The sequence below is a fragment of the Cebus imitator genome, unplaced genomic scaffold (genome assembly GCF_001604975.1).
Source record: "Cebus imitator isolate Cc_AM_T3 unplaced genomic scaffold, Cebus_imitator-1.0 Scaffold70, whole genome shotgun sequence".
NCBI classification, from domain to species: domain Eukaryota; kingdom Metazoa; phylum Chordata; class Mammalia; order Primates; family Cebidae; genus Cebus; species Cebus imitator.
Window position 1 is genome coordinate 4,170,099 of NW_016107385.1, and position 22,912 is coordinate 4,193,010.

The 22,912-nt window shown below is 38.6% G+C and overlaps 1 protein-coding gene across 13 annotated transcripts in view; it reads left to right on the forward strand.

Moving 5' to 3' along the window:
* The window catches only part of MGA (MAX dimerization protein MGA), a 168,554-nt gene that overhangs the window by 67,438 nt on the left and 78,204 nt on the right, over positions 1 to 22,912 (forward strand). For 11 of the 13 annotated variants that reach the window (XM_037739445.1, XM_037739447.1, XM_037739443.1 and 8 more), the window contains exon 2: positions 1,189 to 2,319. The exons of the other annotated variants lie outside the window; for them this stretch is intronic. In XM_037739445.1, coding sequence (XP_037595373.1) covers positions 1,256 to 2,319 — 1,064 coding nt within the window. In that variant the 5' untranslated portion in view covers positions 1,189 to 1,255. The remainder of the gene's footprint in view (positions 1 to 1,188; positions 2,320 to 22,912) is intronic. 13 annotated transcript variants of the gene reach the window in all.

Genomic DNA, 22,912 nt, shown 5'->3' on the forward strand with positions numbered 1-22,912 from the left:
GACTCTAAGGGATCCTCCTGCCTTTGCCTCCTGAAGTGCTGGGATTGTAGGTGTGAGCCACCATGTCCAGCCCTCTTTGTATATTAGGGAAATGATACCTTTTCCTGGTTGTTTGCTTTTTGATTTTACTAGATTAAAGAATTTACAGAATATTTTGTTTTTTTATTTTAATTTTTATATCTTTGAGACAAGAGTCTTTCCTTGTTGCCTGGGCTAGAGTGCAGTGGCATGATCTTGGCTCACTGCAACTTCTGCCCCCTGGTTTCAAGTGATTGTCATGCTTCAGTCTCCTGAGTGACTGTGATTACAAGTGTGTACCACCACATCTGGTTAATTTTTAAAAAATTTTTAGTAGAGGTGGGGTTTTGCCATGTTGGGCAGGCTGGTCTTGAACTCCTGGCCTAAAGTGATCCACCCGCCTCGGCCTCTTAAAGTGCTGAGATTGCAGGTGTGAGCCACGGCACCAGACCTTATATAATGTTAAATTTATCAACTTTTTTTTTGGCCTTGCTGGTTTTAGGTTTTGTGTCTTATCAAAAAGCTTTTCTCAGGATTTAGGAATAAAAAAAATAAATATTACATTCATCTGGATTTTTTTTTCATTGTAAGGTCCACTGAGTTCCAGTGATTTGTCATGGCTTCTTTAAATGTATGTACTAAGAAGTTAAGATGCCTTTTTACTTATTTATGAAACCATGTCTATCTCCTGAACCATGTAAAGAACTAATTCTGTGCAATTAGCTCTTTGGAATGGAAATGGAAATTTACTTATTTAATTTGCTCATCCCAGGAGAACTTGGTATATGAAGGAATCTTCTGGCAAATTAATTCATAAAGTGTTAGGATACTTTAAAAATGCATAACCTTCAAATTTACCTTTTTAATTTTGTATACTTTTATTTTTTTTATAATGAATATACACTTTTGTTTCTTTGTGTGAGATTATAGTGAATTGTTAGAGAATTAGCATATGGGCATCTTAACTAAATTTAAATGAGCTTTAAAAATGATTAGATATTCCACAATAAATATTTTTAATGTGATTGAAAGGCTTAGAAGCAAAGTCTTGGAAGAATTTAGGACTATTTTGGGAATGACATAATCATTCTTGTATTTTTGTTTAAGAAATAAATATTCACTTGATTAAAGGGTGTTTTTTATTTTTGGTTTTTTTTGCTTGTTTCTTAGGATGGGAAGGCCATTGTGACTATGTGGTGATTACAGTTGTCTTACTACTGAGTTTCCTACTGAAATCATGGAGGAGAAACAGCAGATTATATTGGCTAATCAAGATGGTGGAACAGTGGCAGGAGCAGCACCTACCTTCTTTGTCATCCTAAAGCAGCCAGGAAATGGCAAAACTGATCAAGGAATTTTGGTTACTAATCAGGATGCCTGTGCTTTGGCTAGTAGTGTGTCATCACCAGTAAAATCTAAAGGGAAGATTTGCCTTCCAGCTGATTGTACTGTGGGTGGAATCACTGTTACCCTCGATAACAATAGTATGTGGAATGAGTTCTATCATCGAAGCACAGAAATGATTCTGACCAAGCAAGGAAGACGCATGTTTCCTTACTGTCGTTATTGGATAACAGGTTTAGATTCAAATTTGAAGTATATTCTTGTCATGGATATATCTCCTGTGGATAACCATCGTTATAAGTGGAATGGTCGTTGGTGGGAACCGAGTGGGAAGGCTGAGCCTCATGTTTTGGGGAGGGTTTTTATTCATCCAGAATCTCCTTCCACAGGTCATTATTGGATGCATCAACCAGTATCTTTCTATAAACTCAAACTTACCAACAATACACTGGACCAAGAAGGGCATATCATCTTGCACTCTATGCATCGTTACCTGCCGAGGCTTCATTTGGTGCCTGCAGAAAAGGCTGTGGAGGTGATACAATTAAATGGCCCTGGTGTCCATACTTTTACCTTCCCACAGACTGAATTCTTTGCAGTAACAGCTTATCAGAACATTCAGATTACTCAGCTGAAAATAGATTACAATCCATTTGCCAAAGGCTTTCGTGATGATGGGCTGAATAGTAAGCCCCAGAGAGATGGAAAACAAAAGAACAGCTCTGACCAAGAAGGGAATAATATTTCCAGTTCTTCTGGTCATCGGGCCCGTCTTACAGAAGGTCAGGGGTCAGAGATACAACCAGGTGATTTGGATCCTTTGTCAAGGGGTCATGAAACATCAGGCAAGGGTTTGGAGAAGACTTCCCTTAATATAAAACGAGACTTTCTTGGTTTCATGGATACTGATTCAGCACTTAGTGAAGTTCCTCAATTGAAGCAAGAGATTTCTGAATGGTAAGTAGTAGTTTTTGTGTTCTTAGAAATAAAAGGAAGATTGAGATGGGCCGGGTGTTGGATTTAACATGTTGGTTCTGTGGAATGTTACACATGTTGATAAATGTAAGCCATTATAAAATATACTTCAACTGCTTTTACATTCTGTGAAGTGACAGATCACATTTCTGTTATGAGTATCTGTTGGGTTCAGGATCTAGGATTGCAGACAAATTGGATAACTTATCAGAATTATTCATATATATTTAGAATGTTCCTTGATATCCTTGGGGGGTTGGTTCCAGGACCACAAGAGAATACCAAAACCTGACAGTGCTCAAGTCCATTATATAAAATGGTATAGTATTTGCAATATAACTTATGCAGATCCACGTGTATACTTTAAATTTGCTCTAGATTACTTACAATATCTAATGCAATGCCTACATATCCCATACTTTAAATCAGCTCTAGATTACTTAAAATATCTAACACAATGCCTGTACATCACTTGGTTTGTGTGGATTCAATGTAGTACTCAGTGCATGGCAAATTCAAGTTTTGCTTTTTGGAATTTTGTGAAATCCTCCCCCTTGTTTCATCCCAAATATTTTGTATTTGTGGTTGGTTGAATACACAGCTGCAACCTCCATGGAAGGTTGATTGTGTAGACAACTCATGATTACAGGCAATTTTCTTTATCTGAGGGGGACTGGTTCCAGGACCTTCTCCAGATACCAAAATCTGAGGATACTCACATCCCTTAGTTGGCCAGCTGTATCTTTGGGCACAGAACCAATAGATGTGGTGGGTCTGCTGTAATTGAAGAAGGGAAGAAAAATAACCCCAAATCATAATGGAAACAAAACTTATCTATATAAGGCACAAAATGGATTCAAAGTTATTATTAGTATCTAATGTTTTTGAATTTACTGCCCTATGGATATCCTAATCTGTAAATTGCCCAACCAAAGAACAAGCTGAAAATTACTACTTGTTAAAATAGCATGCTTAATGTTTCTTTTTTAAAAATTTACCTGGCATAACTGAAGCTTTGTACCCTTTGACCAACATCTTTCAGTCTCTCTCTAACCCTGGCAACAACCATTCTACTTTTATGAATATTTTGCTGTATTTTTTGTTTTGTTTTGCTTATTTCACTTAGCATAGTATTCTCTAGGGTCATCTATGTTGTCGCAACTGGTATGATTTTTGTCTTTGTTTTTTTGGAGATAGTGTCACACTCTGTAGTCCAGGTTGGAGTAAAATGGTGTGATCTCAGCTCACTGCAACTTCCGCCTCCTGGGTTCAAGTGATTTTCATGCCTCAGCCCTCTGAGTAGCTGGGATTACGGGTATGCATCACTGCACCTGGCTAATTTATTTTTAGTAGAGATGGGGTTTTGCCATGTTGGCCAGACTGGTCTTAAACTCCTGGCCACAAGCTATCCACCTACCTCGTCCTCCCAAAGTGCTGGGATTATAGGAGTGAGCCACTGTGCCTGGCCCTAATTTTTATCTTTTTAAAGGCAGAATAATATTCCATTGCAAAAATACACAGGTGGCCCTCTGTATCTGTGGATTACTCGTCTGTGGATTCAACCAACTGCAAATTGAAAATTTTTGGGAAAAGAATTGTGTCTTTACTGAACATGTGCAGACTTTTTTTCTTGCTATTATGTAAACAATGTGGTATAACTTTTTTTTTTTTTTTTTTTTTTTTTTTGAGATGGAGTTTTGCTCTTGTTACCCAGGCTGGAGTGCAATGGCGCAATCTCGGCTCACCGCAACCTCCGTCTCCCGGGTTCAGGCAATTCTCCTGCCTCAGCCTCCTGAGTAGCTGGGATTACAGGCACGCGCCACCATGCCCAGCTAATTTCTTTTTGTAGTTTTAGTAGAGACGGGGTTTCACCGTGTTGACCAGGATGGCCTCAATCTCTTGACCTCGTGATCCGCCCGCCTCGGCCTCCCAAAGTGCTGGGATTACAGGCTTGAGCCACCGCGCCCGGCCCGATATAACATTTACATTGTGTTATATAAGCAATCTAGAGATGACTTAAAGTATATGGGGGGGATATACGTAGGTTATATGCAAATACTATACCATTTTATGTCAGAGACTTGAGCATCTGTGGATTTTGCTGTCTGGTCTTGGAACCAATCTCCCATGATACTGAGGAACTACTGTATAAGTACATTTTATTAATTCTTTCCTTTATCAAAGGACTCAGGTTTCTTCCATATCTTGACTATTATGAATAAGGCTGTTGCTTCTTTTTGCTTGAACTTGCCTTATTTATTTATTTTTGAAACAGAGTCTCTGTTGCCCAGGCTGAAGTGCGGTGGCACCACCTCGGCTCACTGCACCTTGAGCTCCCAGGTACAAGCGATTCTTCTGCCTCAGCCTCCCAAGTGGCTGGGATTACAGGTGTGCACCACCATGCCTGGCTAAATTTTTTGTATTTTTTTAGTAGAAATAGGGTTTCACCACGTTGGCCAGGCTGGTTTCAAACTCCTGACCTCGGGTGATCCACCTGCCTTGACCTCCCCAGGTGTTGGAATTATGAGCAACTGTGCCTGGCCTGAACTTGCCTTATTTTGACTTTTTTTTTTTTAAGACGAGGTTTCACCATGTTGGTCAGGCTGGTCTTGAACTCCCAACCTCAGGTGATCCTCCCGCCTTGGCCTCCAAAGTGCTTGGATTACAGGCGTGAGCCACCACACCCGGCCTTATTTTGATTTTTAAACCCAAGTTCAGCAAAAGTAAATCTACCCCTGTACACGACTTTCCTTTGCTTTCCTTTTCTTGTTAAAATTGTAGGCCACTTAACAGCTACTATTTTTTGGATTTGGAATCCCCATGCTCATGAGTTTCCCTTGCTTTGTCTGTGATCTGGTTATTGCTTTGCTTTTTCTAAGGATTGTTACAGCAGGAGTAAGTGCTACTCAAGCCATGTATACAGTTTTTTTGTCAAAGGGGAAAGGTTCTTTGAGTTTATACTTTTTGCTGTGGTATTGTTTGTAATTGCAAATAGTAGATGCCGCCTTTAAACTTGATTCCTCAGCCACATCTTAATCATCTTGATTATCTAACACAATTAAAATAAGATTTAAACAGTTGACCACAAATTATATTTTTACCCTTGTTATCTAGAAACAGTTTAATCTACCACTGGATGATGCAGAATTTATTAAAATTTCTTTGGAGGATAGGGCCTGAAGGAGTTTGTTAGCTAAAAGGATCAGATGTATTTTTGTTGGTTTGTTTTTTGAGACAGTGTATGGCTCTGTCACTTAGGATGGGGCGCAGTAGCACAATCACAGTTCACTGCAGCCCCAACTCCCTGGACTTGGGTGATTCTCCTACCTCAGCTTCCGAGTAACTGGGACTACAGGCATGCACCACTGTGCCTGGCTAATTTTTTGCATTTTTAGTAGAGACGGGGTTTTGCCATGTTGCCCAGGCTGATCTCAAACCCCTGAGCTGAAGTGATCTGCCAACTTGGCCTTTCATAGTGCTGGAATTACAGGTATGAGCTGCTGCACCCAGCCAGGTCTATTTTTTTGTTATATAAAGCAGCTGTTGGGATTACATAATGGTTGAGCTTTTGATTTTAATGGATCAAGAGAGTGGTTCAGATTCATTAACGTATAGTATCTTTGTCACTGGAGGGGGAAAAGCAACTTGAGTCATGCTCTAAGAAATAGCATTATCTTCATGTATGAAAATGGTATTTAGCTATATGTAAACTTTGTTTCTAAGTGCTTGATTTTGGAGCAGAAATTATTTTTAGGCAGGAATGGGACAAATCTGGCCTATAGCCTATTTTTGTATGTATATAAGAATATGTGACAGAGACCGTATGTTACTTGTAAAGCCTAAAATATTTACTGTCTGTTCTTTTACAGGAAAAATTTGCCAACCTCTGATTTAAGGATTTAAAAAATTATATACACATGCATGTACACACACACACACACACACACACACACACACACACACACATTTTTTCCCATTTTCTGTTCAGTTACTGATATATAATTGCTCTGTTACTCTACTTTAGTTTTAGTTAATGTTATCATTGGTAAACACAATTGTTATCTTTAGGCTTTATTTGCTACATTTGCTGTTCTTTGACCATTTTCTCCTACTTTAAACTATATTTTTGTTTCCTTGGCTTTTATTGCACCATTTACTTGGTTCTCCTAACTCTTGATTTTTCCCTTCTTTCAGTTATTCGTACTTACGAAGGTTATTTTCTAGTATTATCCTCTTGTAGTTTTTTTTTTTTTTTAAGACAGAGTCTTGCTCTGTTGCCCAGGCTGGAGTGCAGTGGTGCAATCTTGGCTCACTGCAACTTCCACCTCCTGGGTTCCAGTGATTCTTGTGTCTCAGTCTCTGGAGTAGCTTTGATTACAGGTGCATGTGACCATGCTTGGCTAATTTTTGTATTTTTAGTAGAAACAGGGTTTCGCCATGTTGGCCAGGCTGGTCTCAAACTCCTGACCTCAAGCAATCCAGCCGTCTTGGCCTCCCAAAGTGCTGGGATTACAGGCGTGAGCCACTGCACCCAGCTTTTAAAAATTTTTATTTTTTAGACAGTCTTGCTCTGTCACCCAGGCTGGAGTGCAGTGGTGCGATTTTGGCTCATTGCAACCTCTGCCTCTTAGGTTCAAGTGATTATCCTGTCTCAGCCTCTTGAGTAGCTGGTATTACAGGCGCCAGCCACCATATCCACCTAATTTTTGTATTTTTAGTAGAGATGAGGTTTTGCTGTTTTGGCCAGGTTGGTCTCAAACTCCTGACCTCAGGTGATCCTCCTGCCTTGGCCTCCCAAAGTACTGGGATTACAGGGCATGAGCCACTGCACTTGGCTGAGTATTTTTGATGGTATAAGGTAAGGGTTCACCTTCATTCTTTTGCATGTGTGCATCCACTTTTCCCATCACCATTCATCAAAAAGACTTTCCTTTTCCCATTGAATGATCTTTGCACCTGTTGAAAATCAGTTGGCCACATATGTGAGGATTGATTTCTCAGCCCTGTGTATTCTGTTAGCCTGTATGTTTATCTTTATGCTGGTACCTCCTTATTTTGATTATTAGAAATTTTGAAATTGAGCAGTGTGTGAGACCACCAACTTTGTTCTTTTTTTTTTTTTTTTTTTGTTGTGCTAAACCAGAGAACTTTGTTCTTATTTTTCAAATTTGTTTTTGCTATTTAAGGTCCCGTGAGATTCCTTTTTTTTTTTTTTGAGACGGAGCCTCAATCTGTTACCCAGGCTGGAGTGCAGTGGTGTGATCTTGGCTTGTTGCAACCCCTGCCTCCTGTGTTCAAGCAATTCTTCTGCCTCAGCCTCCCAATTAACCAAGCCCGGCTAATTTTTGTATTTTTAGTAGAGACAGGGTTTCATCATATTGGCCAGCCTTGAACCCCTGACCTTGTAATCTACCCGTCTCAACCTCTCAAAGTGCTGGGATTACGGTCACTGGGCCTGGCTGAGATTCCATTTTCTACCTTTGAAAAATCCCATTGGGATTTTGATAAGCATGCCATTGAATTAGTACATCACTTTGGGTTGGCTTCCTATTCATGAACATGGTTTATCTTTTAATATTTTTCAGTAATGCTTTCATGGTTTTCAATGTAAAAGTGTTTTGCATTGTTAGTTAAATCTATTCCTAAATATTTCATTCTTTTTGATGCTATTATATATTGAATGGTTTTCTTTTTTTTTTTTTTTTTTTTTTTTTTTTTTTATATTGCCCATGGCTGTTTTGTATTGTGCATTGTTGATTGTGTAGAAATACAACTGATTTTTGTGTATTTAGTTTGTAGCTTTCAACTTTGCTGAATTTGTATATTAATTGAGTGGTTTGTGTGTGGGTTGTGTTGAGAGGGACTGAGTGGATTTTTTTTGTGGGTGTATGTGTGGATTCTTGAAAGTTTTCTATATATAAGATTGTACTATCTATTAATAGAGTTACCTTTACCTACTTCTTGACAATTCGTATGTGCTTTATTTCTTTTTCTTGTCTAATTGCTCTAACAAGGACTTTCAGTACTGGGTGGCAAAAGTGGGAGCATTGTGGTTGCGGTTTGTCTTTTCCTAGTGATTAGCAAAGTTGAACACCTTTTTGAATTATTTATTGATTGTTGGGGTCACTCAGGTGATTGTGTATATGTGTATATTCTTGGACACTGTTTTATTCCCTTAATCAGTCTGTCTACCCTTAAGGTCCAAATCACATTGTTTTAATTGGTATACCTTGATGACGGCAACTGCCTGACCATGGTCCTACTGTATTCCACCTCTGTGGTAAGACGTTTTTGTAACCAGTCATTGTTGGTTCTTAACTACTTTGATGCATTTATTACTGTCTCGGGTGTATTGCTTAGATTGTTGCAACATTCTTTCTTCTAGTTTTTCCCTTGTAAGAATAAAATTTTATTTATTTATTTTTTGAGACAGAATTTTGCTCTTGTTGCCCAGGCTGGAGTGCAGTGGTGCGATCTCAACTCACTACAACGTCTGCCTTGTGGGTTCAAGTGATTCTCCTGCCTCAGCCTCCTGCGTCGCTGGGATTACAGGCATGCACCACCATCCCTGGCTAATTTTATATTCTTAGTAGAAACTGGGTTTCTCCATGTTTGCCAGGCTGGTCTTGAACTCCTGACCTCATGATTCACCCACCTCGGCCTCCCAAAGTGCTGGGATTACAGGCATGAGCCACCATGCCTGGCCAGAATTATAATTTTTAAAAGGATATTCAAATCTGCTTAATTTTTCAGAGGTATACGGTTGCCTTACAATTTGAAAAAGATTGTAAAAATGGTACCATTCTGTTTTAACCCCACCTGATGTATTGAATTAGAATCCATAGTTAGATTCCATGGGTTTAAATGTATGGTCCCCAACAAGACTGCCCCTACTTGAGACATTAACCACACTGGCGACTGTAGACCACCTGTACCTTTCAGCACTTGGCTACAAATCCTGAGATTCTCACATTCTCTCCCAGGTTCACGAATTTACTAGACTCACAGAACTCAGGAAGATGCTGTATTTAGGATTAGAATTTTGCTGTAAAGGATAGAAATTATGTCAGGCACAGTGGCTCATGCCTGTAATCCCAGCATTTTGGGAGGCCGAGGCGGGTGGATCATGAAGTCAGGAGTTCGAGACCAGCCTGACCAACATAGTGAAACCCTGTCTCTACTAAAAATACGAAAATTAGTTGAGCGTGGTAGCATGCGCCTGTAATCCCAGCTACTCAGGAGGCTGAGGCAGGAGAATCGATTGAACCTGGAAGGTGGAGAGTGCAATGAGCTGAGATTGCACCACTGCACTCCAGTTTGGGAGATAGAGCGTGACTCCATCTCAAAAAAAAAAAAAAAAAAAGGAATACAACTTAGGACCAGCCTAATGAAACATAAAAACCAAGGTTGGGAGAGTCTCAAATACAGAGCTTTCATGCCCTCTCCCCATGGAAACACATAGAGTACATCACCTTCCTGGGACGCCAATGTGCTCACCAACAAAGAAGCTTTATTAAGCTTTGGTATTCAAAATTTTGGGGGTTCATTATATAGGGGTAATTGACTAAATCTGTGATTGAACTTAATCTTCTGTTCTTTTCCCCACCCTAGAGGTTGAGGTGGCTTAGAGTCCCAGTTCTTTAATCACAGTGTTGTTTGGAGACCAGCGCCGTTCTGGAACTATTTCGGGGTCCAACACAGGTCATGTCATTAGCATAAACTCAGGTGTGAATCAGTGGGCTCATGAAGGACAGACACTTCTGTTACTCTGGAAATACCAAAGGTTTAGAAGCTTTGTACCAGGAACGCTGGACAAAGACCAGATAAGCTCATTATATAGCAAATACATAATAATTTAAAAAGATTAAATAAAACCACCTATGATGAAAAATAGTAGTGGCTTTGCTGTTTTTCACTCCCTAGTTTTCTTCACAGAGGAAATTAGTTTTTCCATTTTGGCTATTTCTTGTGGTATTTGCCTCTGTCTAGGTCATATGCATAATGCCAAGTAATTATCAATTTTATATTTAATCCATTTAAAACTATTTTCTAGTATAATATATAGGTCTTTTAGTAGTACGTTAAAAATCTTCTTAGTATAGTTATTTTTTAAAAATTTCTCTAGGTATAGTTATCATAATTTTTGGTCCACTAATTTTTCTTTCTTTTTTTGAGACAAGGTTTCACTCAGTTGCCCAGGCTGGAGTGCAGTAGGTGATCACACTTCACTGCAGCCTCAACCTCCCAGGCTCAACTGATCCTCCCACCTCAGCCTCCTTAGTAGCTGGGACTATAAGTGTGTGCTACCTTGCCTGGCTAATTTTTTTAATTTTGTAGAGATAGGGTTTCGCCATGTTTCCCAGGCTGGTCTTGAACTCCTGTGCTCAAGCAATCCTCCTGCCTTGGCCTTTCAAAGTGCTGAGATTACAGGTGTGAACCACCAAGCCTGGCCAAATAATCCATTTTTTATGTTATGAGATTAATCTGTACTGCTGAGCCAAATGTGTTACTATGAGTTAATTTTCTTTTATAACTTTGTATTGTAGTAGTTAATTATTGCTTTTTAAAAATATTTGTAGTTTTATATATATTGGTGCTCATTCTACCCACATTCTTTTTTTTTCTAGCCAGTAAAATTTAATTAGAAAATTTGTAGTTCACAAAAGTACATATATTTTTTTTGCTAGCTGAAGGCACTTGTCATAAATTTACCTAAGATACAGAACAAAATTCATATCTAGAGGTGACATTTAGTACTGAAAAATTCTGTGTTGGATCTATTGATATTTTTCTTTTTTTAAAAATTATTATACTTTAAGTTCTGGGGTACATGTGCAGATCATGCAGGATTGTTACATAGGTATGCACATGCCATGGTGATTTGCTGCATCTATTCCCTGCGATCTGCGTTAGGTAATTCTCTTAATGTTATCCCTCCGTAATCCCCCCACCTTCTGCTATTCCTCTCCTAGCCCCACCACCCGCCAAGAGGCCCCAGTATGTGATACTCCTCTCCTTGTGTCCATGTGTTCTCATTGTTTAATACCCAGTTATGAGTAAGAACATGCAGTGTTTGGTTTTCTGTTCATGTGTCAGTTTGCTGAGAATGATGGTTTCCAGCTTCATCCATGTCCCTGCAAAGAACATGAACTCGTCCTTTTTTGTGGCTGCATAGTATTCCATGCTGTATATGTGCCACAGTTTCTTTATCCAGTCTATCATTGATGGGCATTTGGGTTGGTTCCAAGTCTTTGCTATTATAAACAGTGCCACAGTGAACATACATGTGCATGTTGCATGTGTCTTTATAATAGAACGATTTATAATTCTTTGGGTATATACCCAGTAATGGGATTGCTGGGTCAAATGGTATTTCTGTTTCTAGATCCTTGTGGAATTGCCACACTGTCTTTCACAGTGGTTGAACTAATTTACACTCCCACCAACAGTGTAAAAGTGTTCCTATTTCTTCATATCCTCTCCAGCATCTGTTGTCTCCAGATTTTTTAATGATTGCCATTCTAACTGGCATGAGATTGTATCTCAATGTGGTTTTCATTTGCATTTCTCTAATGACCAGTGATGATGAACTTTTTTTCATGTTTGTTGGCTGCATAAAAGTCTTCTTTTGAAAAATGTCTGTTCATATCCTTTGCCCACTTTTTGATGGGTTGTTTTTTTTTCTTGTAGATTTAAGTTCTTTGTAGGTTCTGTATATTAGTCCTTTGTCAGATGGTAGATTGCAAAAATTTTTTCCCATTCTGTTGGTTGCCTATTCACTCCAATGATAGTTTCTTTTGCTGTGCAGAAGCTCAGAAGTTTAATTAGATCCCATTTGTCTATTTTGGCTTTTGTCGCCATTGCTTTTGGTGTTTTTAGTCCTGAAGTCCTTGCCTATGCCTGTGTCCTGAATGATATTGCCTATGTTTTCTTCTAGAGTTTTTATGGTGTTAGGTCTTATGTTTAAATCTTTAATCTATCTGGAGTTAATTTTTGTATAAGGTGTAAGGAAGGGGTCCAGTTTCAGCTTTCAGCACATGGCTAGTCAGTTTTCCCATCACCATAAATTAAGTAGGGAATCCTTTTCCCGTTGCTTGTTTTTGTTAGGTTTGTCAAAGATCAGATTACTGTAGATGTGTGGCGTTACTTCTGAGGCTTCTGTTCTGTTCCACTGGTCTATATTTCTGTTTTGGTACCAGTATGCTGTTTTGATTACTGTAGCCTTGTAGTATAGTTTGATGTCTGGTAGTGTGATACCTCTAGCTTTTTTTGCTTAGGATTGTCTTGGCTATGTGGGTTCTTTTTTGGTTCCATATGAAGTTTAAGGTGGTTTTTTCCAGTTGTGTGAAGAAGGTCAGTGGTAGCTTAATAGGGATGGCTTTGAATCTATAAATTACTTTGGGAAGTATGGCCATTTTCACTACAGCTAGTGCTCGTCTTACGACCACGGTCGGGACCGCGGACCGGTCGTAACAAGATTTGGTCGTAAGTTGAATAGGCTATATGTACAGTTGAAATGGTGCATGCGAAGATGGTAGTGCTGCCGGAAGCTGGTCTGCACTGTCGTATGCCCAGCTGGGCAACGTTTGCGCTGCCAGACGCGGAGCAGTCGTGGCTAGCGATTGTGGTCGTAAACTCAAATGGTCATAAGTTGCATAGGTGGTAAGTCGATCAATACCTGTATATTGATTCTTCCTAACCATGAGCATAGAATGTTTTTCCATCTGTTTGTGTCCACTTTTGTTTCCTTGAGCAGTGGTTTGTAGTTCTCCTAGAAGAGGTCCTTCACATCCCTTGTTAGTTGTATTCCTAGGTGTCTTTCTTTTTTTTTTTTTTTGAGACGGAGTTTCGCTCTTGTTACCCAGGCTGGAGTGCAATGGCGCGATCTCAGCTCACCGCAACCTCCGCCTCCTGGGTTCAGGCAATTCTCCTGCCTCAGCCTCCTGAGTAGCTGGGATTACAGGCACACGCCACCATGCCCAGCTAATGTTTTGTATTTTTAGTAGAGACGGGGTTTCACCGTGTTGACCAGGATGGTCTCGATCTCTTGACCTCGTGATCCACCCGCCTCGGCCTCCCAAAGTGCTGGGATTACAGGCTTGAGCCACCGCGCCCGGCCAGGTATCTAATTCTCTTTGTAGCAATTGTGATTGGGAGTTTGGTCATCATTTGGCTCTCTATTTGTCTATTATTGGTATATAGGAATGCTTGTGATTTTTGTGCATTAATTTTGTATCCTGAGACTTTGCTGAAGTTCTTAACAGCTTAAGGAGATTTTGGGCTGAGATGATGGGTCTTCTAGATATACAATCATGTCATCTGCAATTAGAGGCAATTTGACTTCCTGTTTTCCTAGTTGAATGCCTTTTTTTTCTTTTTCTTGCCTGTTTCCTCTGGCCAGAACTTCCAGTCCTATGTTGAATAGGAGTGGTGAGAGAGGACACCCTTTTCTTGTGCCAGGTTTCAAAGGGAATGCCTCCAGTTTTTGCCCATTCAGTATGATATTGGCTGTCGGTTTGTCATAAATAACTTTTATTATTTTGAGATAGGTTCCATTGTTACCTAGTTTATTGAGAGTTTTTAGCATAAAGGGCTGTTGAATTTAGTTAAAGGCCTCTGCATCTATTGAAAGAATCATGTGGTTTTTGTCTTTGATTCTGTTTATGTGATGGATTACATTTATAGATTTTCATTTGTTAAACCAGCCTTGCATCCCAGGAATGAAGGCGACTTGATAGTGATGGATAAGCTTTTTGATGTGCTGTTGTTTTCAGTTTGCCAGTATTTTGTTAAGGATTTTCGCATCAATGTTCCTCATGGATATTGGCCTGAAATTTTCTTTTTTGGTTATATCTGTGCCAGGTTTTGGTATCAGGATGATGTTGGTCTCATAAAATGAGTTAGGGAGGATTCCCTCTTTTCCCTCTTTTTGTATTGTTTTGAATAGTTTCAGAAGTAATGGTACCAGCTCCTCTTTGTACCTCTGGTAGAATTCAGCTGTGAACCTATCTGGTCCTGGACTTTTTTTGGTTGGTTGGCTATTAATTACTGCCTCAACTTCAGACCTTGTTATTGGTCTATTCAGATATTCCACTTCTTCCTGGTTTAGTCTTGGGAGGGTATAAGTGTCCAGGAATTTATACATTTCTTCTAGATTTACTGGTTTATATGCATAGAGGTGTTTGTAGTAATCTCTGATTGTAGTTAGTTGTATTTCTGTGGAATTGGTGGTAACATCTCTTTTATCATTTTTTTATTCCATCTATTAGATTCTTCTCTCTTTTTTATTACTGTGGCTAGTGGTCTGTCTATTTTGTTGATTGATCTTTTCAAACAACCAGCTCCTAGATTTATTTATTTATTTATTTATTTGAAGCATTGTATGTCTCCTTCAGTTCTGCTCTGATCTTAGTTATTTCTTGTCTTCTGCTAGCTTTTGAATTTGTTTGATCTTGGCTTCTCTAGTTCTTTTAATTGTGACGTTAGGGTATTGATTTTAGATCTTTCCTTGCTTCTCATGTCTACCCACATTCTTTAATAAAATCTTTAGATTCATTCATACACACACACACACACACACACACACGCACACACACACACATTCATACGTATATGTGCACACATTCATCTGTTGAAAGTAAATTTTGTGTTTACCTCCTCTGTATACTTCCTTCGGGAGCTCTTTATTTTCCCTTGCCAATCTGATCTAGTTGTTCTCTAGGAACCTCCTACCAAGCTTCCATCTTGGGATCTTCCTTTGCTATCATACTGCTAATCTGGCATTTCTTCTTTTCATGTAGGTTCTTTTTTGTTCATTTGTTTTGAGACAGAATCTCCCTCTGTTGTCTGTGCTGGAGTGCAGTGACACAATCTCAGCTCACTGCAATCTCTGCCATCCTAGTTCAAGCAATTCTCCCGCCTCAGCCTCCTGAATAGCTGGAACTATAGGCGCATGCCTCCACGCCCAGCTAATTTTTGTGTTTCTAGTAGAGACAGGGTTTTACCAGGTTAGCCAGGCTGGTCTCAAACTCCTGACATCAAGTGATCCTCCCGCCTCAGCCTCCCAAAGTGCTGGGATTACAAGTGTGAGTCACTGTGCCCGGCCTCATGTAATTCTTTTGTGCCCTGTATCTTAAGCTTTCTTTACTTGTTTGTGTTGTTTTTGTTGTTTTGTGAAGTTCATTTCTCATTAGTTTCTTTGTGAAGCATCTGTGGAACAGAATTTTAAGATATTTAAGTAAAACTACTTATGATGAAAATAGTTCCCAGCTTCACCTCTGTTTAACCCTAAATTTTTTTCTTTTGTGTTGGGAAATGACTTTATTCTGCTTCTCACACTTTATAAAATTGTTTCTGTAAAGAGTTCTTTGAAAATGTGTTGTTGCCCTCCAGTTTCCTGTTGAGAAGTTTGATGTCATGTTTTGCCCTGGTAATTCGAATGTAACCTTGCACCCTTCTGCTTTCAGAACCTTTTATTGATCCCTTGTATTGTGAAATTTCACAGTTATAAACCTTGGTGTGGTGGTTATCATCATTGTTCTGTGCTTTTTTTTTTTTTTTTTTTTTAAATTGAGACAGGCGTTTGGTTTGTCACCCAGGCTGGATAGCAGCAACATAGTCCATGGGTCACTGCAACATTGGCCTCCTGGTCTCTTCAAGTGATCCTCTCACCTCAGCTTCCTGAGTAGTTTGGTCTGACTATAGGTGTGTGCCACCATGCCTGGCTAATTTTTTAATTTTCATTTTTTTGTAGGTAACAGATTTCACTGTGTTTCCCAGGTTGGTCCCTACCTCTTGGACCCAAGCAATCCTCCTGCCTTTGCCTGCCAAGAGCTCTTTTGTTTTTTTTCCTGTACTCTACATTTCTCTTTTCCAGTAGATTTCTTTGTTCTATTAAGTTAAGCACTAGTTTTTTGTTTTTTTGTTTTTTTTTAAGACAGAGTCTCACTTTGTCACCCAGGTGGAGTGCAGTGTCGCGATCTTGGCTCACTGCAGCCTTGACCTCCTGGGGTTATGATCATCCCACTTCAGCCCTATAGATAGCTGGGACTACAGGCATGAACAGTCCACTAATTGTTTTTGTAGAGACAGGGTTTTGCCATTTTGCCCAGGCTAGTCTCGAACTCCTGAGCTCAAGCAATTCGCCCACCTTGATCTCCCAAACTGCTGGGATAACAGGTGTGACCCATCGTGCATGGCCTAAGCACCAGTTTTGTTTTTTTTTAATCCTCTTTCCTTTTTTAAAAAAATTAGTATTAAGTTCCTGGATACATGTCCAGGATGTGCAGTTTAGTTACATAGGCCATGCTAAGCACCAGTTTTATGGAAGGCGTTATAATATGGGTTCTTCTAATGTGTACCCTTATTGCCTATATATATGCTTATCATAGCATCTGTTAAATTACATCATGTTGTCTACTTCTCTGTCTCCTGCACTGGCTATAAATTCCTTGAATGTAGAGACAGTGCTTTATTTACTTTGTTAATCTCTGTGCCTAACAAAATGTCTGGCACTACTGGGCACTCGGCAAATGTTTAGTGAATGAGTTTATCAGTAGTATTTAAAACTTTCTTAAAAAAAAAAAACTTAATGTGTTTTAGAGTGGTTAGTATTGTCACACATTAATATTTGTTGCATTGATTACATACTGCCAACAAAAAAAAATCCTTTTAATTAACTGATGTTTGTAATTCATTGGTTTTGCCTAGGTGTTCTGTCACGTAATTTATTTGGATAGAAGAGACTTCTTAGAAGAATGAAACTTAACTCTTTGTAAAATCCTCTCACCGAGGCAAGATTTCATGCATTATGTATAAAGTTTTTGTTGGAAAATAGAAGAAATTCTTTCTGAGAGTATAACTTAGCAAGTTCAATTTCTCAGGAAATGTGAAAGCAGTTATTGAATTAGTGGCCAAGATCTATACTCATGAGATTTCCCAGCTACTGCAAACATAATGCAGGTTGTGTGCTAAATGAAAAGAAGATAAAATTTTTTTCTGATTATGAAAGTTATGTCTTGAAATGTGAAGATACCAAGATAACATAGCAAGTAATTTAGGCATTAATCTTAAATTACTTGATATAGCATGTCATTTACATGTGATGTACGTAAGAACTGAGATAATTTGGAAAGGGAAGAGTGGGCTTGGTGATGGAAATTGATTGGCTTGTGGCTTTTCTGTAGTTTTTTTCGGCTTAACCTTTAAAAACAGAGAAAGGGAAACTGGATTGTAGTAATGGCTAATAACTATACATTTATTAAAAATTATTGAGTTAACACTTAAAATGTGGGTGGCTTTTATATATAACTTCTGCAGTAAAGTTGTAAAACAGTTGATAAAGAAATAGCTATTTTGACCAGTTAAGTGAAATATTTGAAAGGGGGAAGTTATTTTACTTTTCACATTTAAGTCTGTGATCTGTCTTGAATTATTAATAATTTTTGTACATGCTCTGAAGGGTCAAGGTTCATATTTTTCCATGCTAGGCCAGGTGCTCTAGCATCACTTATTGAAAATATTTTCTCCATTAAATTGCATTGGTGCTTATGAAAATCAGGTGACTGTGTACATATAGGTTTATTTTGTACTAAATTCCATTCCAGTGATTTATTTGTCCATGTTTTCTATTTTTTTTTGGACAATACCATGCTGTCTTTATGATAGTAGATTTATAATAAGTCTTAGAATCAGGTTATGTAAGCCTTTGAAACCCCCCCCCCCATTATTTTGGTTATTCTAGGTTCTTTGTATTTCCACATAAATTTTGAGTCACTTTGCCAATTTCCATGAAAAAAATCCACTGGAATTGCCTTGAATAATAGATCCATTTGAAAAGACTTGATATCTTGACATCATTGAATCTTCTAATAAACATGGTATATATCTTTGTTTATTTAGATCTTACTTAATCTCAGCCATAATTTATTCTTTTCAGTTTTTAATTAAACTTATTTCTAAGTGCTTTAAAAAATGATCCTTGTAACTGGCATTTGAAATATTTTCCCAATTTTCTGATAGTGTATAGAAATGCAGTTGATTTTTACCAATTTATAGATTCCTTTAGAAATTTTCTACGTATACAATGTTACCTGTGAACCAAATTAGTTTTACATTTTCTTTCCAATCTTTATGCCTATTCTCTCTCTTGCTTTATTGCATTGCTTGGATTCCCAGTACTGTGTTGAAAGGAAATTTTGAGGCAGGGTGTGGTGGCTTACACCTGTAATTCCAGTACTTTGGGAGGCTGATACAGGAGGATAACTTGAACCCAGGAGCTCGAGACCACCTCTGGCAACATAGTGACACCCACCCAGCTCACCCCCATCTCTATAAAAACTTAAACAGTTAGCTGGGCATGGTGGTGCACACCTGTAGTCCCAGCTACTTGAGAGGCTGAGGTGAGAGGATTGCTTGAGTTGAGCCTGGGAGGTTCAGGTTGCAGTGAACCGTCGTTGTGTCACTGCATGGGGGTCAGAGTGAGATGCTGTCTTAAAAAAAAAAAAATTTTTTTTTTGGAGTGGTCATTCATGTCTCCTGATCTTAAACTCATTCTGTATTTTTTGTTGGATGCTGGGTATAGTTTTTGTACAGTGCTCTCTATCACTGTTGAAATACTTTCCAACTATTCCCCATTATCCTGAGTGTTGTTAAGAATGAGTGTTGAATTTCATCAAATAATTTTTCTAAATCTATTGAAATATATTTTCCCCTTTATTTTGTTAATATGGTGAATTAACATTGATTTGGGGGGAGGGGTGATGATGTTATACCACTCTTACATTATTGGGCCAAACATTACCTGGCCATGATGCTACCATCCTTTTTGGTATTGCTGGTTTCAGTTTGCTAATATTTTATTGAGGATTTTTGCACCAAATTCATGTGGGATATTTGTTTATAGTTTTATTTCTGATGTGTTGGCACTAGGGTTATGGTTACCACATAAAACACAATGGAGAGTGTTCTGTTCTCTTTATTTGCTGAGTTTGTGCAAGATTGCTTTTTTTTTTTCATTATGTATTTGATAGAATTTATCATAGTGAAGCCACAGAGTTTTCTTGTTGGGAGGTTTCAAATCATGACTTCAGCTTATTTTTTTCTATTTTGTTGATTTTTCTCTCATAATTAACTCCTTTGTTCTACTTGTTTTTGGTTTAGTTTGTCTTAGATTAGGGGTTAGTGGACTAAGACCCGTGGACCATATGTGCCTACCACTGGTTTTTACTTGTCTTGTAAGCTAAGAATTATTTTTGTACTTTTCAGTGGTTGGGGAAAAAAAGAAAAGAATAGTTGTTTGTGATGTAAAAATTAAATAAAGTTCAAATTTCAGTGTCCTATTTTTTTGGAAGACAGTCATGCTCATTTGTTTATGTATTGTCTGTAGTGTTTTTTTGTGCTAACATGGCAGAGTTGAGTAGTTGCAACAGACTTTGTGGACTGCAAAGCCTAAAATTTTTTATTGTTTAGCCCTTTACAGAAAAAAAAAAAATTATCAACTCCTGTCTTAGATAATTGATTTTAGACTTTTTCATTTATATGTATTTTAAACTGTACGTTTAATTCTTGAGCACTACTTTAGGTACCTTCTACAAGTTTGATATGTTGAGTTGATGTTTGTTACTGATTTGTAGTTTTATTCCATTGTCAAAAAACATACAGCTTAAAACCTTTGGAAATTATCAAGGGTTTGCTTTATTGTCTAGTATGTGATCTGTTTTTGATTGATACTTCATGTATACTTGAAAAAGATGTGTGTAATTTACAGTTGTTGGATATAATGTTCTATAGGCTTATTAAGTAAGTTTGATTGGTAATATTATTCAGTTTTTCTCGATTTTTTTTTTTTTAATGTCAGTTACTGAGAAAGTTGGGTTAAAATCTCCCACTATAGTTGTGGATTTGTCTGTTTCTCTTTTCAGTACTGTAAACTTTTGCTTCAAATATTTTGAAGTTATATAATTAGGTATATATACTTTTAGGGTTGTTAATGTTTTATTGGTGAATTAACTCTTAAAGATTTTTATTATGTGCCTCTTTATTTCTGATAAAACCTCTTATTTATTTTTATTTTTTTTTTTTGAGACGGAGTTTCACTCTTGTTACCCAGGCTGGAGTGCAATGGCACGATCTCAGCTCACCGCAACCTCCGCCTCCTGGGTTCAGGCAATTCTCCTGCCTCAGCCTCCTGAGTAGCTGGGATTACAGACACACGCCACCATGCCCAGCTGATTTTTTGTATTTTTAGTAGAGACGGGGTTTCACCATGTTGACCAGGATGGTCTCGATCTCTTGACCTCGTGATCCACCCGCCTCAGCCTCCCAAAGTGCTGGGATTACAGGCTTGAGCCACCGCGCCCGGCTCTATTTATTTATTTTTAATTAATTAATTTATTTTTTGAGATGGAGTCTTGCTCTGTCACCTAGGCTGAAGTGCAGAGGTGCCATCTGGGCTCATTTCAGCCTCTGCCTCCAGGGTTCATGCAATTCTCTTGCCTCAGCCTCCTGAGTAGCTGGCATTACAGGCACACACTGCCATGTCTGGCTGAGTTTTTGTATTTTAGTAGAGATGGAGTTTCACTGTGTTGCCCGTGCTGGTCTCGAACTCCTGACCTCAGGTGATCCACCTGCCTCACAGCCTCCTGAAGTGCTGAGATTACATGTGTTAGCCACCGCGCCCGGCCTAAAACTCCTTATTTTTAAATCTACTCTGTTTGATATTGTTGAGCCATGTGGGTTTTCTTCTGATTTGTTTTTGCATTGTTTATCTTTTTTCCTCCTTGTATTTTAATTCTTCTTCCTTGAATTTACATTGCGACTCTTTTAAATAGCTTATAGTTGGACTTTTCTTTTTCTTTTTTTATTTGAGACAGAGTCTTGCTTTGTCACTCAGGCTGGAGTGCAGTGGCGCCATCCCTGCTCACTGCAGCCTCCGCCTCCTGAGTTCAAGCGATTTTCCTTCCTCAGCCTCCTGAGTAGGTGGGATTACAGGTGCGTGTCACCATGCCTGGCTAATTTTTTATTTTTATTTTTAATAGAGACGGGATTTCATCATATTGGTCATGCTGGTCTCAAAGTCCTGACCTTGTGATCTGCCCACCTTGGGCTCCCAAAGCGCTGGGATTACAGGCCTGAGCCACCATGCCTAGCCCTGTACGTGTTTGTTTATCCACTGTTAAAACCTTTGGCTTTTAATCAGACTGTTTTGTTCATTTACATTTAATGCCATTACTTACGTAGCTGGGTTTTAGCTGGGTTTTAGCCTTGTCATCTTGCTATTTCCTGCTTCTCTTATCTGTTCTTTATCATTCCCTGTTTTTGTGTGGATTGAGCTTTTCAAATTCCATTTATATAAAAATTACCTCTTCGTAATTTTTTTAGTGGTTGCATTTGTCTACTCAGGCTGCCGTAACAAAATATCATAGATTGGCTGGCTAAGCAACAGAAATTTATTTATTTTTCACGGTTCTGGAGGCTAGAAAGTCCAAGATCAAAGTTGTGGCGGGGTTTGGTTTCTCATGTCTCATCCTGGCTTACGTATAGCTACTTTCTTGATATATCCACACATGGCAGAGGCAGGAATGTCTCTCTTTCTTCCTCTTGTTATAAGCCTACCATCCTGTTGAATTAGAGTCCCATCCTTAAAACCTCTTTTAACCGCAGTTTTCTCCTAAAGCCCTGTTGGGGCTTCCACATACGAATTTGATGGGGGACTCAATTCAGTATATAGAAGTGGTTATAGGGAGTACAATGAGCATCCTTAATTTATTAAGTATAATTTGAATAATGAACTGCTAGTGTCTTTATAGTTCATGTCTTTCTATGTTTCTATGTGATACAAACCTCTAAACCTTGTTACTTTATTTGCTTTAAACAGTCATTAGTCATTTAAATTATATAAGAAAAAGTCTTTTTTATTTACTTATATATTTATTTTTCTGTTTTTTTTTTTTTTTTTTTTTTTTTTTTTTTTTTTTTTTTTTTTTTTTTTTTTTTTTTTTTTTTTTTTTTTTTTTTTAGACAGAGCCTCACTCTGTTGCCCAGGCTGGAGTGCAGTGGTGCAGTCTCGGCTCACTGCATGCAACCTCTGCTTCCCAGTTTCAAGTGATTCTCCTGCCTCAGCCTCCCAAGTAGCTGAGACTACAGGCATGTACCATCATGCCCAGCTAATTTTTGTATTTTTGGAAGAGACAGGGTTTTGCCAGCCTGACCAACAGGGTTGGTCAGCCTGATCTTGAACTCCTAGACTCAAGTGAGCCATCCGCCTCGGCCTCAGCCACCACAACTGACCAATATTGGTTCATTTTCTGTTAGTCTGAAGAACTTCCTTTAATAGTTTTTTTGTTTTTAAAGATGGGGTTTCTGATGCCGGCGCGGTGGCTCACGCCTGTAATCCCAGCACTTTGGGAGGCCGAGGTGGGTGGATCACGAGGTCAAGAGATCGAGACCATCCTGGTCAACATGCTGAAACCCCGTCTCTACTAAAAATACAAAAAATCAGCTGGGAATGGTGGCGCGTGCCTGTAATCCCAGCTACTCAGGAGGCTGAGGCAGGAGGATTGCCTGAACCCAGGAG